Raw genomic sequence first — 16,362 nt, 5'->3', positions numbered from 1 at the left:
CCTGATGATCAGGTCGTGCTTCCCCAGCAAAGCCCGTTGTACGTGGCCCCCCAGCCGGTGGTTGAGACATCCGTGTGAACCACAGCATGCCTGGAGACCAGGTCTAGGGGCACTCCTCCACGGAGAAATGCAAGGTCTGACCACGGGGTGACCTGGTGAGTGCCGCGTTGCCACGCCCACCTCAGGACTCGGCGTCTTCCCGGAGGGAAGAGCACCAATCAACGAACAGGTTCCACCTCAGCCCGTAAGCGTGTCTCGTAGACGGTGCTCTAGCTGAAGTGATGGTGTAAACTTCCTCTTGGGGTAGGTCACCAACGTTCCTGCGTGAGGCGTGCTGTCTGTTCGACCGAGTCCAACTCCATACCGAGAAAAGGGATCCTCTGCGTCAGGGAGAGTTTGCTCTTGACCCGAAGGCCCAACTGGCTGAGGTGCGAGAGCACCAAGTCCCTGTGTTCGCACAACTGATCCTGAGACTGAGCTAATATGAGCCAGTCATCGAGGTAGTTGAGAATGCAAATGCTCTGTTCTCTCAGGGGAACAAGGGGTGCCTCCGCAACTTACGTGAAGACACGGGCCAACAGGGACAGCCCGGAGGGCAGGACCTTGTACTGATATGCTCGTTTTTCACGAGGCTGATGGTCCGCAGAAGCCAGCGAGACGGGCTGGGTAGCGCTAGCCAGGCACCCAGATACCGTGCAAGTGGGACCAACGTAACCACCGCCGTACCAGCAGTGGGGCAGCGAGGTGGAATGCAGGGACCCAAATCGGGCGGCTTGTGAGCGGACCGAAGAGGGGTCTGAGTGTGTGGTGCAACGCTTACCTGGTTCCACAGGTTGGCAGAGGGTGCGTGAGTAGGGCCTTCGTTGACGCTCTCGAACCGCCCGCTGCTGCCTGCTGGCGATGGAGGAGGATGAGCGTGGTCCGGTTTTGGTCCGTCTCTCCGTCACTTTTCTATCATTGGCAAGCATAAAGCCAATGCTGAGCTTTCTGCTGCGACCGTTGTGTACATCAACCGACAAGGTACTCTCCGTACCCTCCCGGGACCCAGGGACAGAGAAAACCGCTCTCTCATCGAGATTTTCCAGCTCCGTACCCTCCCGGGACCCAGGGACAGAGAAAACCGCTCTCTCGTCGAGATTTTCCAGATTCTCCACCCGGTCCTCCTCCGGGGAAGGGAGAGGTGCCTTCACCATCCCCCAAGAGCAGCTTCCTCCCTCTCTGGGTCGCCCGTCCCGGGCCTGTTGCTCTTCTGCTCACCGCCAGGTTTGACGGGGGCCCGGACGGGGGGGGGCTAGGCCCAGCTCCATGGCGCCGCTTGCTGGAGGCTGCTGCGGATGCGACGTGGGAGCGGGGGCAGATGCAGGGGGCCGCCCTCGGCGACGAGCAGGCCGGGGCGCTGCGGCCAGCGGACGAGTGAAGTCAGCAGCTGCTGGGCCAGGCTCTTGACCGCATCACCGAAGAGGCCAGTCTGGGACACAGGGGCATTAAGGAACCGAACTAAGTCGGCGTCCTTCATATCGACCAGACACAGCCAGTTTTGGCACTCCTGGACCCCACCATAGTGGATATCGCATGGCCCAGAGACCGCGCAGTGAACTTCGTCACTCGTAGCGCGAGGTCCGTAGCGGTACGGAGTTTTTGAGAACTTCTGGGTCGTGACCACGCTCGTGCAGGTCCCTCAGTGCCTTAGCCTGAAGAACCTGCAGTAACGCCGTAGCGTGTAAGGCGGAGGCAGCTTATAATCGCATGCCAATGTGCATTGGCTCGTTTAGTTTACACTCAACGTAGATTGGTCTCTCTAAGCAAGATCCCAATTCGTCTGTCATCTGATGTGACGTCGAGAGTGACCGACTAAAAGGGAACAATTAGTCTAGACTGCCATATTCAGGCAGGGGAGAGGGGTATAGAGGACAGAGCTGGACCCCTCGGGTCAGGAGGAGATGTATGCCAGGCCACTGAACTCTAACACTCTACTTCAGGCTCATAATTAAAGCTACAGGTTAAAGATGTTTTCAACACTCAGCAGCCAGCCCACATACTTGTGAGTATAGGGACAGGAAATGGAGAGGTTCAATCCACACTTTTGATGGAGCTTTTGATGCACGGGAGGCCCTCAAAGTGCACACATACATTTAAACAGTACATATTATTAAAAGTTGTGGTAATTTATTGTGTGGTCAATATAAAGTGAGAAAAAAGTTTTAAAGGACAAATTTATTGTATTAATTAACATGCATAATTTTATAATGCATACTTTATGCTGGCCAATGATAGAAAAGTGCTTCAGTTTGCACTATAATGTTGTGTCATATTTAAAATATATGAGAACTATAGCTTGAATGAACTGACTTTATCAAATGCTGCAATACTTCTCCCTCTTGTGGCATATATTGGTATCTACACACAGAAACAATAAAATAAAATAAAATAAAATAATCAAAGCTATACATATAAACCTGATACTGTACACCATTAAAAGATAAATTTGCTAGTGTTTTTGCAAGAATTATGATAGTGGGAATAATGTTATGATATTAATGTATTAAATATGAAATAGGCAAATTAAATAATGAATAAAGATAAGATATATGATATGCGATCAGACTGGATCTACCCCAAACCACAAATCATTCCCCATAAATTAATATAAATAAATGGATTTTTATTTAGACATGCTGTTTATTATTGTTTATGCATGATTATTTGCGATTCTACACGAGGCCTACACAAACAAAAAGTGGTGTAGAAAAGTTTTCATGCAGAAATGGCTAGTAAATTTCACAAATAATTGTAAAGAAAACACATAAAGTAACACATGCTAAATTTTGAAGTAGAAAAAAAAATAATGGTATTTTTTAGTAATCTTTAAAAAAGTAAACTTTTTATTTACATTTTTTTTTTTTCATTTACATATTATAAGCATATCTGCATTTCTGGACATTATTTCAAATATTTAGGATTTATTATTGTACTATTAAAAAGCTATTTTTCAATAGGTGTTTTTTTATTCTTGAAATGCACATTGCTTTATTTATTTCATATCTGTACAACATACTGACTCCTAAAATAGTTTAAACAATTATAAATAATAAAATTATCAGGAAAAAAAACATAATAAAATAAATCACTACCATGCTATAATGTGACATAAATCAATGGCTTTTATAGAGTAAATGGTAATGTATTTTGCTACTGTATATTCCTGTATTTAATTAATACAGCATTATTTTAATGATACGTACCTATGTGTGAGCTTTATGCAGCAAATCCCCCAAAGAGACATGTGGCTCCCCTCTAATTCTGATGACAATCCTATTAAATCTTCCAGTAGGACTTTGCAGGTGGATGGGTTAGACCTCCAGTGATTGGTTTTGTAATGGTTTGTCTCCCATTGACAGATGGCGCACTAAAGCTAAATGTATGCTGGGAAACGGCACTTTCATCTTATGGGCCTTTTAAGACGACCAATAAAACCCAACCTGTATGTTTTCAAGTGCAAAAGACGTGCCATGTCTTATAGGCCACAGAAACTAAAGAAAACAAGAGAAGGAGGAAACAAATAGTTAATGATTATTAGTTGTAATTTTGATGCATGCTTTGATGAACACTGAGATTTTTTTTTTTTTGATTCAACCGACTGATTGAGCTTTGGAGATTTTATTCGAGAAGAATTGGGAGGTTTTGCGATCTTCAGTGATCTTCACTTGATGCCTCTGCAGAAAGAGATCTTACAGGAGGTTTGGACAGAAGACAGGTGAGCAGTGCTTTACTACAAATATTGTAATAAATTAATCTGCTTTGTTGCTAATAATGCTGATTTATATCTTAGCCTTCCTAACAATGACTCCAAAAGGTCAATACAGGTGAGTTATACATCAAGTATACATTGTGTTTATGTAAGTTTATGCATGTCTCAATATGTCTCCATTCAAGTACAGGTCTGCTTTAATGTGGGTCAAAAAGTCTGAGAACACACTTTTTTTTCCGTTTGAACTCCTAATAAATAACATTCTTGGATAAATTAAATGTAAAGTTATTAAATAAATATCTCAGATATCAATTTTTCAGCTCTTCCACACAAACCTATAGAGCTGATGCAGTTTGAGTGTTGCTGTTGCTAAGATATTACAAAATTCTTATCTTTTTTTATTCAAATTTTCTCAGAAAACAGGTACAAAACTAATACCCTTTCAAAAGGTGTAACTTTGTTGTATTATGAACTTTTAAAGTCCTAGTATGTATCTTTGAGGTACCATTTCGGGGTCAGTAAGGTACCTTTTAGCATTTGTACCTAACACGCTCACAAAAAAAAAGTACAAAAGCTGCGTCTATGACAGTACCTACCATGGAGGTACTGATATGTACACTTTAGCTACTAATATGTAACTTTGAGGTACTCATAAGGTACTTTCAAAAGTGTACTACACCATTGACAGCTTTTTTTATCTGAGAGCGTAATGAAGGAGACTCATTCTGCAGTTGTATTTATTGTGTCGGTAGATGGTACATTCCTCTTGAGTTGTTTTGGTTGCTCCGGAGGCAGATGGGCTTTACACCGAATCCTATTATCAAGTTCTCTGGACTAAACTAGCCTTCATAATCAGCCACACTGATGCCCTCAGCACACACTCATATAAACACACACGACAGCTTCATCTGCTCTCCTGTCTGGACTTTTACTATTGAACCGATGTCATCTCAATAGCCATGTCTTCAGAGAAGGTACATCTTAGCTGTCGTGTCTTAGAGCTGAAAAGAGCTTCTAGTTTCTAAACGAAGATATAAATGTCTTAAATCGATATAATACTGGATGTTTTAGGCAGTAAATGTTTTATCACTTTATACCAGGCATACATACTGTAGCTCTGTGATCTAGAAGGTACTGAACAAGCCTAGGTTTGTCAAATGAAGTTAATGCAAGTCTGTTTGATTGATTAGGGTTTTGTGTCAACATACTCGTGTCTATTTCGAGGGGTGAGAACCAGAAGGGCGTAAGTGACATTTTGGGTGAAAAGGAGATATGAAAGCTCTTGATGAGCTCTTTCTACTGCCAAAATGACACAAGTGAATTCTTAATCATTTTGGAGTTATTCATTAGAAACCAAAAGACTTAACTCTGAACATACTAAGCCTGTTGGTTTTTGTTTTGGCCCTGGATACAAGTGAATTCTTAATAATTTTGGAGTTATTCATTAGAAACCAAAAGACTTAACTCTGAACATACTAAGCCTGTTTTTTTTTGTTTTGGCCCTCCTGTAAAGTTGGTCAAAAGTCACTTACGCCCTTCTGGTTCTCACCCCTCGATTTGTTGTTTTGCAGGACATAACATGCAGTAGGTTGAGATTTACAGAGTTCTCAAGAGCCTTATAACCAGTTTACCTGCCAATATGTATATTTTAATATGGCAGGGAACAATGCACCTTAAAGACGCATTCTGCCTCAATGCCTCAAGATCTTTTCCATGAATCTATATGTTATTAATATTAATCTACCCATAACCTATACAATCTAACATATTCCCTTAAAGGAAAGCCATTTAATTTGAATTTGTCAATATTTTATGCCAACTTTAGTGTCAGGAATGCTGTATATATAACTGGATTCAAGCTGTTTTGAAATATATTTTTTCTTTATGAATAAATTACCTATAAGGCAATACATTTGGGCACTGGATTAAAAAAGTCAAGGGAGCATTTAGCCTTTAAGATAGGTATAGTTCATAGTCTAGGCATTGTGTAATATCTTGATTGACTTGAATTGACTCTTTGATCATCGAATTGATTGTATTTTCCTGTCAGCAGGATTTAGAAAGGCTTTGGAAAAGGAAAGCACTGCTTTCGTAATATTGGCAGCAAATGGACTGAGTTGGCTCGTTGTTGTTCTAGATGGTTCCTGGTACCTCTTTATTGGTTAAAATGCCAGGTTAAAATGAAAGTAATAAATCCAAATTTTTAAGAATTTAATAAATCATTTAATATTTAATTAATAAAATAATCCACACAATTATCTTTGAATGTCAAACATTTTTTAGAAAATAATTTTAACAAAAAAAATGTTTTTCTAAAATATTTTTGCCATTGAAAGTAATTAAGAACAGGCTTTCGAACAGATTTCCATGTTTAATATTATTAAATGTGTGTTTTTCAAAAACAGGAAATATTTTTTGCATCTGTTTCCTTTTCCCTGTATATCCTGTTACATTTGTAACCATAAAGGGGGGAGAAAAGGAGAGAGAATATGTCAGAGAGGGGTTGATCAAGGCCACTGGAGCATGGCACTGAAACTCACTGACCCAAAAGAGGTTTTCCTTGAGGAGACATGGCTGAAATTATGAAAAGTGCTTAAACATTAACTCTAATTAAAAACTAGCCAGTCAATATTTCTCAGCCTGCCAAGCAGATGCTTTTGGATGCTTCTGTCATACAGAATCTCACTTGAATCTATTGTGGCTAATGGTCTATGAAGGGGTTTTCCATAACGCTAAGCAAGTAAAATCCCCATGGCGGCAGTAATCAAGGATCCCACTGTCTTTGCTCTTTGTTAAAGTGAGGTCTATAAATACTCATTTAAGATCGGAACTAATCAGATTATATGCTCCCCACTCCGTTCAGTACGGAAGTAAGCTGTGACGTCAGGCCTACATTGTGTAAGAATTAGACTTTCTCCGTATCCTTAACCAATCTTGGCCTCCCTCTGCGTTCTGTACATAAAAAGGTCACATCTTAAACCAATGTGCCACATCCAGTCAAACAGATTTGACCTCCTTTGTTTGAGAAGTGTTTGAATGTACAGAATATTTTGACTGATTGTTTGCCTTGAGAAAGGTGTAAACATGATTATTACATTGCAAAGATGCATTGTGAAATGTATAGTTTATAAAAAGTTGCTCAATGAACAGCTTAAATAATAGACTCACGTATTAAGTCATGCACTTTTCTAATGTATTCTGTACATAATTTTGCTTGCTTTCATTGATGTGTGGCAATGGGTAAGTTCAAAACTTCTGCTTAAATTTACACAACCATCACAAAAATGTACAAGGAAAAGCTTAAAATGTGAATGCCATTCATTGTCTTCATTTACAGTGTAGAAGACAAAAAAGAAGAAGCCGGAGGCAGATTCTGGAAAGGCCAAGGGAGCTGAAGCCAAACCCAAAAAGAGCAAAGCTAAAAAGAGTGAAGAGTTGTCAGGCGAAGAGGCCAGTACGCCCTCAAAGAGTCAGTCTGATGCATCTCAAACAATCATGCAATTAACAACTGTTGGGACTTCATCTTATAGGATTTGGATTATTTGGATGCTACCTAAGAAATGAAATAAACAATGGTTACATAGACACTGAATTTCCACATGTTCAAGTTCGTGCTCAGAGAGACATACAGTGGCTACACATCAGTGCATTAGATAGCAAAAAGCAAAGCATGTCAGAAAAAGAAGTTTGTCAGTTTTGAAATACATGTTAGTTCACAGTTAATTTGATGAACTACACCTGTGGTTACTCAGCTAGGACACGTTGATCAGTCATTGCTCATCAGTCAATTGTCAAATAGTCAAAGTGCACTGACATTCAGACAGGTCTAGTGCTTAGAGTCAGAACACTTCTTGGGGCCAGTGTCATACTGGAATGCTCCATGCTTGTTACAACAAATGTTACTTTTTTATTTCTCAGCAGAGAGCAAAGCGGTAAAGAAGAAGAAAACCGAGAAGGACAAAGAAGCGCCAACAGAGAAGAACATAAAAAAGAAGCCCAAGAGTACTCCTAAGAAGAATAAAGGTATAAGTGATTTTTAATAATCAACTGGGACAAATAAATACATACTAAACATGAAGTTCCATGCATCCATTTTCAAATCAGTGGTGCTATAGGGTTGCAGCGATGTAACCAGGTCATACACAGGGAATGAAGCGGCATATTTTCCCTTAATACTGCATGAAATATTTTAAACTGGATATTTAATAGAAGATACTGTATAGTGTCTCACACACTCAATCATTCATAGGTGTGTTGGATAAAAGTGAAAAATGTATGAATCCTGAACACTACTCAAACTTGCATCATTATGAAATTATTAGCAACGTTTCGGTCAATCTATCTTCCTCAGGCTTACCGTAAAATTGTACATTTAAAAATGCCAAATGGGACTTGGTTTGTTATGCTTTGGGAATTGATTGGATCGCTATACAACAGGCAGTTGGAGGTAAGTTTCAAATTATGTCTAAAAACCTGCAGAAATCTGTTTGCATTCTCAATTATTGTATTGCGAGTTGCCTTCTTTTACGTTTTATTTTACATTTTGCACCAAAATTGCAATGTGACTAATGAGTCTGCACAACACTGATTGACTAATGGCACCACAAGAACACAAACAGTCACAAACCTTGCTAGTGCAGGGGGAAATGATCAATTTCATGCTTTTGAGAGCCCTTCAATAAGAAAACGTTACCTTCTACAACCTACATCTCCTGTACAATGATGATATATTGCCAATATGTTTCTTGCAAAATATTGCCAGCCAAGGACGCTTTTACAATCAGATAGTGTAGTTACGACATCCACCAGCAGGGGCTAATGAAGCTATGATAACCAGCCAAACCAAGACCTATGGAAGCCCGTTTCCGCCACTGAATAGAAAATAAAAAAAAAGATTATTGCGACTTTTTATCTCACAATTCTGACTTTTTTTCTCAGAATTGCGTGATATTGACTCGCAATTGCGAGACATTAAGTCACAATTGCGAGTTATAAATTCAGAATGGCGAGATATAAAGTCAGAATTGTGAGATAAAAACTCGCAATTCTGACTTTTTTTCTCACAATTGCGAGATTATATCTAGCACTTTTGACTTTTTTTATTACAATTTTGACTTTTCTTTCAGAATTGCAATTTTGAGGGGGGGGGGGGACTGATATGTTCTCAGAATTGTGAGTTTATATCTCACAATTATGAGGGAAAAAAAGTCAGAATTGCTAGTTTGTATCACGCAATTATGAGAAAAAAAGTAGCAATTACCTTTTTTATTTTTTATTCAGTGGCGAAAATGGGCTTCCATAAAGACCTCTTGGTAACTTAAAGGAATAGTTCACCCCAAAATGAAAATTTTGTCACGATTTACTCACCCTCATGCCATTCCAAACCTGTATGAGTTTCTTTCTTATGTTGAACCTAAAAGAAGATATTTTGAAGAATGCTGGTAATCAAACAGTTGTTGGGCCCCATTGACTTCCATAGTAGGGGAAAAAATAGATTTTCATTTTGGGTTGAAATATTCATTTAAGTGAAAGAGGGAAGTAATTTAAGAAGCAGAGCACGTTTTTAATAAAAAAATGTAATTTCCCCCTTGAAATAGGGCTTGCATAGACCACGAATCTGTGATATTGACCAGTTTTAGGATCTATTTCATTGCTTTAATCATTGATCTGATTTGTCCTTCAACCCTGATGTTTTTTTAATCAGATTCCGATGATGAAGATGACGAGGATGACGAAGAGGAGACCTCACAGAAGAAAACTAAAAAGAAAACCACCAAAGAGAGCTCCCCTGCTGGCACCAAAGAAAAGAAATCAAAGGCCAAAGGTCAGCGGAGGGTATTCACACTTGAATGCATGCTAATGAGCGCAAGGTTCATTTTGTGCTCTGCTCCATTAGTTTCAACAGTTAAAAAGCATTTATGTTATTGTAAGAGTAACTTTGAACTTTGCTGGGGGGTTGGGAGTGTTTTCCAATAGTATTTGTGGTCCCTCAAAACAGAAATCCTGAAGCATTAGTTTTTTTAGCTTGTTTTTCGCTCTCTGAGCCAATCAATTGAGGCATCGAGTCAGAGGAAACTGTTAGACAATGGCTTCAGTGTGTGTAACTCTTAATGTCGTTATGTACACATGCATGGGGGTTTGCTGCTCAGGAAGAGGATTAGAGCTAGATCTCGTGAGCTAAGAAGATTAGCCAGAACAATACGCGAGATCTGTCTTAAAGATCACCACTCCGCTTTATCTATGAGTGGAAGTGGGGGACTTTCAAGTGAATTTGACTCTTGTTTTTAGTTACGCTTTTAGAGATTCATTTGCTCTTCTTGTAAAGACTTGGCCTCATTTTTCCTGTTGTTAAAAGACAGATGGTGAGCTCCTCAGGGGGTGTCTGATCAAGCCACATGGATAAGTGGAGGAACGACTTCAACAATTGGAAAACAAAGTCCATCTGCTAACTAATATGTTTTACCAGACATTCAGCAAAGACCTAGATGAATGAAAACCTTCACAGACAACTCCTCAGGGGTGTGCATTCAGGTTTTATTTATTTGAGCAAGTTTAATGCACGATGAGCATGTTTCAAAAGTTTAACAATGATTGTGGGTGGAGAAATTAGAACAAATGGCTCTCTGAGACCAAGCTGTTTTGACATTCAAGCTGAAACTCTCTGGTTGTCCTCTATGTATTAAACCATTAGTAGCATAATTTCCATATTGAAAGACACTGCTCTTCAGCTGGAATCTGTGCTGATTATCTGGAGCTGGCGCACCTGAATAACCCCAGGGATTTCTGGGAACAGGTCCTAACTTGACGATCACATAATGACTCTCAGCTAAATACCCTGTGAATGAACTCTAGTTTCAGTGACTCATGCATCAACTCTAGGTTTTGTGGTAGGCCGCCCACCATAGTGGAAAATACTGAGTTATCTAATATAATTTTTTATCAACATATTATCTCTGCAGAGAGTAAAGGTGAATCAGAAAGCAGAGGAAAGACAGCCAAGGCTAAAAAGGAGCCAGCTTCTATGTTTCAGATAAATGGCGATAAACCAGATTTTATCGGAAAAAAGAAAGGTAATTTCACTTTTCTTAAAACACTGTACATTAATCATAGTTTTGCTAAAGACAACTAGATTGTGAATCTCATGAAGTCTGACAAGAACATCTCTGGGTGATATTTTACCTCAAATTCAAAATAAAATAAAATTGGTAAAAAAAAAAATGCATAAAATATTAGGCAAATTTGCAGTCTAATTATGACGTTTATTTAAATATTTAAGTTTTTATACATAATGGTCGTATTTTAATTTATGGTGATTTAATACAAAAATCCTGTTTGGATTAAGAAAAAAAAATGAAAATGAATATTGATGAAAAATAATAAATAATGAAAAATAGTTAATGCAATACACACACAAACACACATATAAATAACTATTAAACTATTAAAACTATTTTAAAAAGTGAAGTAGTGTAATATAATGCATGCCTGTTCACAGTGTTTTGAAGGATGTTTATTACTAATAGTGTAATTGTTAAATTTGTTGACTGAATCTTGTTAGCATCTGCTCCAGTCACCAAGTCTGACAGCGATGAGAGTGAGCCAGAGACTAAACCCAGCAAGAGCAAAAAGAAATCCACTGCCAACTCCACCTCCATGTTTCAGGCTGGAGGAGACAAAGACAAGAAAAAAGACAAGAGTAATAAGGACAAAGAGAAGAACAACAAGAAAAAGAGTAAGTGAAAGATTAAGTGTAAACGCCCTCTTCGCACGGAAAAAACTGCAACTGTTTGTTTGTAACATTTGGACAAAAGCTCAACAACTGTAAGCACATGTGCTTCCCCACAGCCAGGAACAGCACAGCTCTTGCTGGACTTCCTTCATATTTTGTTTATTGTTTTATACAAACTAGATTAATAACATTGTTATCTTCTGGCTGCAGTAACATTATCCATGCTACTTCATACTGTCATATTCAATTTCTGACAGAAATGTAATGGTGAAAGTTGTAGACAGATTAATGGAGTATGTTTTACAAGAAAATACTATTCCAGATTTTCTGCTTCAGAATGTCACATTTATTTGTAATTGTGAAATTTATTAGCAATTTCTGAGTGAAAACTGTTTCTATACCAACTTTTTCAGCTCTAGTACATAGTACATCAAGCACTTTTATTTAAAATTTTCAAGTAAAACTCCCCATAATATCACATTTCTTGTAGACAAAATAACATTCATTTTGTTAAGCTGCTCATATAACAATATAATAACTTCTTGTTTAACATGTAGACGCTGCTAAACCTGATGAAAGTGATGATGAGGATACAGAAGTGCCCAGAAAGAAGAAAGGCAAAGGCAGGAAAAGTAAAAAGGTAAGACTACTGTAAATGTCATCCTGAGGGAAAGAATGTATAATCTGTATAATCTGAACTGTATTATCTCTCTCATGACAGGAGGAGGAGAGGCCTCCATCACCAGAGATCGAGTTTGATGACCTTGAGGAGTTTGTTCTTCAGCCTGCACCTCAGGGAACCACCATCAAGTGTAAAGTGACGCGAGACAAGCGTGGCATGGACAGAGGCTTCTACCCCACCTATTACCTCCATTTAGACAATGACAAGAAGGTGACTTGCTCTCACTTTTTGTTTGGACAATTCTACAAGGTTTTCTAGTGAATGAGAGGGTATGGAGTTGAAATGCATGGCTCTCGTGAATCGCCAACACAAATTTGAGATCCTCTTCCACCCCATCCTGCAGGTTTTCCTATTGGCTGGTCGAAAAAGAAAAAAGAGTGCAACGTCAAATTATTTGATATCCATAGATGCCACTGACCTGTCACGGGGCGGAGAAAATTTCATCGGAAAGTTGAGGTAACCTGCATGATAAAAAACGTACCAAAACTAGTATGCATTATTGCTGAGCTATTGCACTTTCTTCATTTTGTGCAATCTCTTCAGATCCAATCTCATGGGTACCAAGTTCACAGTGTTTGACAATGGTCTCAACCCTGACCGTGCCCTCAGGGACATGTCTAACGCCCGGCAAGAGCTAGCGGCTATCATTTACGTGAGTGCTCACTTCCATTCCACAACAGTCGCCCTGGAGGTTAGAAAATCTTTCATTTTTAAAGTATACACTGGTCTTTCTGTCCAGGAGACAAATGTGTTGGGGTTTAAAGGGCCCAGAAAAATGACTGTTATCATCCCAGGCATGGATGACGACAACGAGCGAGTGCCGATACGTCCACGAACGGTGAGTTCAGTTACTAACGCACTGCTATATGCAACAACAAAGGCAAGCAAGTAAATTCACAACATAGGCTTATTGAAAAAAACGTGCTCCAAAAGCCAAAAAAGTACTTATACAATTCACTGCAGTTTATGGCTGATGTGAACATTAGTGGCAGTAAAACACCAACAACTTTTATTCCTTTTCACATAAATCATAATTACAGGGGCAGATTATCGGTTAATATAGACTCATGGTCCCTATGTTATGACCTCAGGACACTTTTACCATGGCATGATTTGTATACTTATACATTTTGATGTTTGCATCACATAACCAGCTACATATGTTTGTTTCTTATGTGGTAAACTTGAGGGGAAGTCGTGGCCTAATGGTTAGAGAGTTGGACTCGTAACCCAAAGGTTGCGGGTTCGAGTCTCGTACCGGCAGGGATTGTAGGTGGGGGGAGTGACTGTACAGCGCTCTCTCCCACCTTCAATACCACGACTGAGGTGCCCTTGAGCAAGTCACCGAACCCCCAACTGCTCCCCGGGCGCCGCAGCAAAAATGGCTGCCCACTGCTCCGGGTGTGTGTTCACGGTGTGTGTGTGTTCACTGCTGTGTGTGTGTGTGCACTTTGGATGGGTTAAATGCAGAGCACTAGTTCCTAGTATGGGTCACCATACTTGGCCACGTGTCACGTCACTTTTTCACTTGCTCGGTAGCTGTACTCTGTACTCGGTAGCACCTGGTACAGTATTGCACTTTCTATAAAACACTCGAGTATAAAACCTGTTAAAGGTGTCACAGTAAAATAGCTTGAAGATTTGGAGAAGCAAGCTAAAATGGCATGGTTGCTTTAGCAAATGCATTTTTATTTCATAACAGTAAAATAGCATAATTTGAGACATTTTTACGGACCATAAAAACAATGTGTTTTCGCATTGAAGAAATGTGAGACATGGCCGTGGAATGAAAAAGCAACTTTAACTTCTTTAAACGTAAGTGCTGCGTTTTTAGAATGATGTGTCATTCATGAGATGCTGCAAAAGATGCAAGCACAATGATTAGATGTGCACATTTGCATAGAAAAGCAATGGGAAAGAAATGTATTGACATGCAAAACTACATTCTATGCGAACGGCCCTTAACCATCAACTATTATAAAACTTAGAAACTCAGTTACAACACTCACTAGAATGACCAATTATTCATGCACAACAAATGTGTTATTTTACTTTTAAGGACAACGACAATATACTTGTGCGCTACCAAAACAGGCAGATGGACAACCTGATTGAACTCCACAACAAAACTCCAGTTTGGAATGATGACAAAGCTTCCTATGTCCTCAACTTCTCTGGTCGGGTCACACAGGCCTCTGTCAAGAACTTCCAGATCGTCCACAGCAAAGACAGTGAGTGATACTGGCGATATTGACAATTCTTTACCTCTTCAACTGGGATTGCACAAAAATATTTTTGGCTTTACAATAGGACAAAATGTTACAAATACAAAATTGGAATTTTGTAGCATATGTTGTTTTGATAATTCCATATTATGCTGGAATTGTGCTCAGTTGTTACTATACAGGTGCATCTCAATAAATTAGAATGTCGTGGAAAAGTTCAGTTCAGTTGAGTTTCAGTAATTCAACTCAAATTGTGAAACACGTGTATTAAATAAATTCAATGCACACAGACTGAAGTAGTTTAAGTCTTTGGTTCTTTTAATTGTGATGATTTTGGCTCACATTGAACAAAAACCCACCAATTCACTATCTCAACAAATTAGAATACTTCATAAGACCAATAAAAAAAACATTTTTAGTAGGGATGCACCGATACCACTTTTTCCAGTACTCGCCCGATTTGGTGGGTTTTTGTTAAATGTGAGCCAAAATCATCACAATTAAAAGAACCAAAGACTTAAACTACTTCAGTCTGTGTGTATGGCATTTATTTAATACACAAGTTTCACAATTTGAGTTGAATTACTGAAATAAATGAACTTTTCCACAACATTCTAATTTATTGAGATGCACCATAGCCTGAACATACTGTAAAAGCTAACCTGATTGTAAACGCTCTCTTTTTCAGATAGCTACATTGTGATGCAGTTTGGAAGGGTGGCAGACGACATGTTCACTCTGGACTATAATTACCCCATGTGTGCAGTGCAAGCCTTTGCTATTGCTCTGTCCAGCTTTGATGGCAAACTGGCCTGCGAATGAACACAAGGCACAACATTCTTCGACCAAGAGTCAAATCTTTGCAATCAACACACGATAACTTCATCATCAGGAAGGACGATGAAGTAAGATGTGTTATTTGAAAATGTGGGGCATTTTTATGATTTCCACTGTGCCTGAATGCGACTGGGATGCACTTATCCTGGATACAGAACAGAAACTGACACCAGAGCCAGGCGTTGCACGTACATGATGAATGCAGGCTACATAACATGACTGAAAGTGATTGAAAATTTGTTTGATTATATTTTGTGTTGTACTGAGATTTATTAATGTTTTATGAGGTGCAATATGAGGCACATATGAGGTGCAAAACAGAAAAATGTACATGTGTGCATTTAAAAGTCATTTAAAAAATATATAATTTAAAATGTACTAGAATATGTATACTGAAATTATAGTATCATATTGTTTTGTTTATTTTTGTTGTTGTTGTTGTTTTACTATTTATGTCTAATGTGCATTCCTTTAACATATTCTATTGAAACAAAGTGATTTGTTTTGTTCATTTATATTTAATTACTTCCTGCCCATGCATTAAGGAAATCAAGGATATGCTTCTTTATAAACTCTAAAAACTGTTTGTTTTGTTTTTTTATCATAAAAGATACATGACAGATGCATAAAAAATACATGAATACGAGAACGATTCTATTACACTTCGTGACGCATATCTGTCAAACATATATTTTTCCCACTTTTGGAGAATTATCCGAGATCTCTGAAATAATGAATCAGATGCTGAATGAAAATAAATAATGAATGTACTATTGTTTCATTGTATTTATTTCTTCTATTTTATTATTATTATTAATATTATTACTATTGTTATTATTACTATTATTATATTTGTTTATTTTTTGAGACACTGAGACAAGCTGGAGGGGAAATGTGGAGCTGCAAACTACAATTAAAATTGTCCACACACTTTTGATTTATTACTAAACCATGTACTTTATGATGAACTACAGAAGTTGTCCTTAGGGTGGTGCTGTTTCAACAAAGCTTTGTGGACTACTGTGTGAATTCACAAACTTTCAAGTGCCTTGTTCTCACCTGTCTGTATGTGTTCAGTCCCCAACATGTCCTCTCCAGTATTAATTCTGTAATATAAAGAGAAAATGTACACTTTTCTACA

At 38.7% G+C, this 16,362-nt stretch overlaps 1 protein-coding gene across 5 annotated transcripts; it reads left to right on the top strand.

Moving 5' to 3' along the window:
• Positions 1-3,679: 3,679 nt before the first annotated feature.
• LOC107697025 (tubby-related protein 1) lies at positions 3,680-15,986 on the top strand. 5 transcript variants are annotated; one of them, XM_016497650.1, is made up of 14 exons: positions 3,680-3,754; positions 3,830-3,863; positions 7,091-7,217; positions 7,670-7,771; positions 9,453-9,572; positions 10,708-10,818; positions 11,307-11,480; positions 12,035-12,117; positions 12,199-12,369; positions 12,503-12,615; positions 12,703-12,811; positions 12,899-12,997; positions 14,219-14,390; positions 15,073-15,986. In XM_016497650.1, the coding sequence occupies exons 1-14, from the start codon at positions 3,708-3,710 to the stop codon at positions 15,204-15,206; spliced, it is 1,596 nt and encodes a 531-aa protein (XP_016353136.1). In that variant the 5' UTR covers positions 3,680-3,707; the 3' UTR covers positions 15,207-15,986. The 5 variants fall into 5 exon arrangements, with proteins under 5 accessions (XP_016353136.1, XP_016353135.1, XP_016353139.1 ...); XM_016497649.1 differs by having other exon boundaries at positions 7,667-7,771; XM_016497653.1 differs by lacking the exon at positions 10,708-10,818 and having other exon boundaries at positions 7,667-7,771.
• Positions 15,987-16,362: the final 376 nt, after the last annotated feature.

The sequence above is a fragment of the Sinocyclocheilus anshuiensis genome, unplaced genomic scaffold (assembly GCF_001515605.1).
Source record: "Sinocyclocheilus anshuiensis isolate Anshui unplaced genomic scaffold, SAMN03320099.WGS_v1.1 scaffold130, whole genome shotgun sequence".
Lineage (NCBI taxonomy): Eukaryota > Metazoa > Chordata > Actinopteri > Cypriniformes > Cyprinidae > Sinocyclocheilus > Sinocyclocheilus anshuiensis.
This window is presented reverse-complemented; position numbering and strand designations above follow the sequence as displayed.

What these genes read in the sequence shown, in the direction of transcription:
- LOC107697025 (XM_016497649.1), top strand. Translation starts at nt 3,708, where the DNA reads ATGCCTCTGCAGAAAGAGATCTTACAGGAGGTTTGGACAGAAGACAG. An exon ending in GAGGTTTGGACAGAAGACAG is followed by an intron (nt 3,755 to 3,829) that starts GTGAGCAGTGCT and finishes TTTATATCTTAG; the next exon opens with CCTTCCTAACAATGACTCCA. An exon ending in GAAGAACAACAAGAAAAAGA is followed by an intron (nt 11,481 to 12,034) that starts GTAAGTGAAAGA and finishes TTTAACATGTAG; the next exon opens with ACGCTGCTAAACCTGATGAA.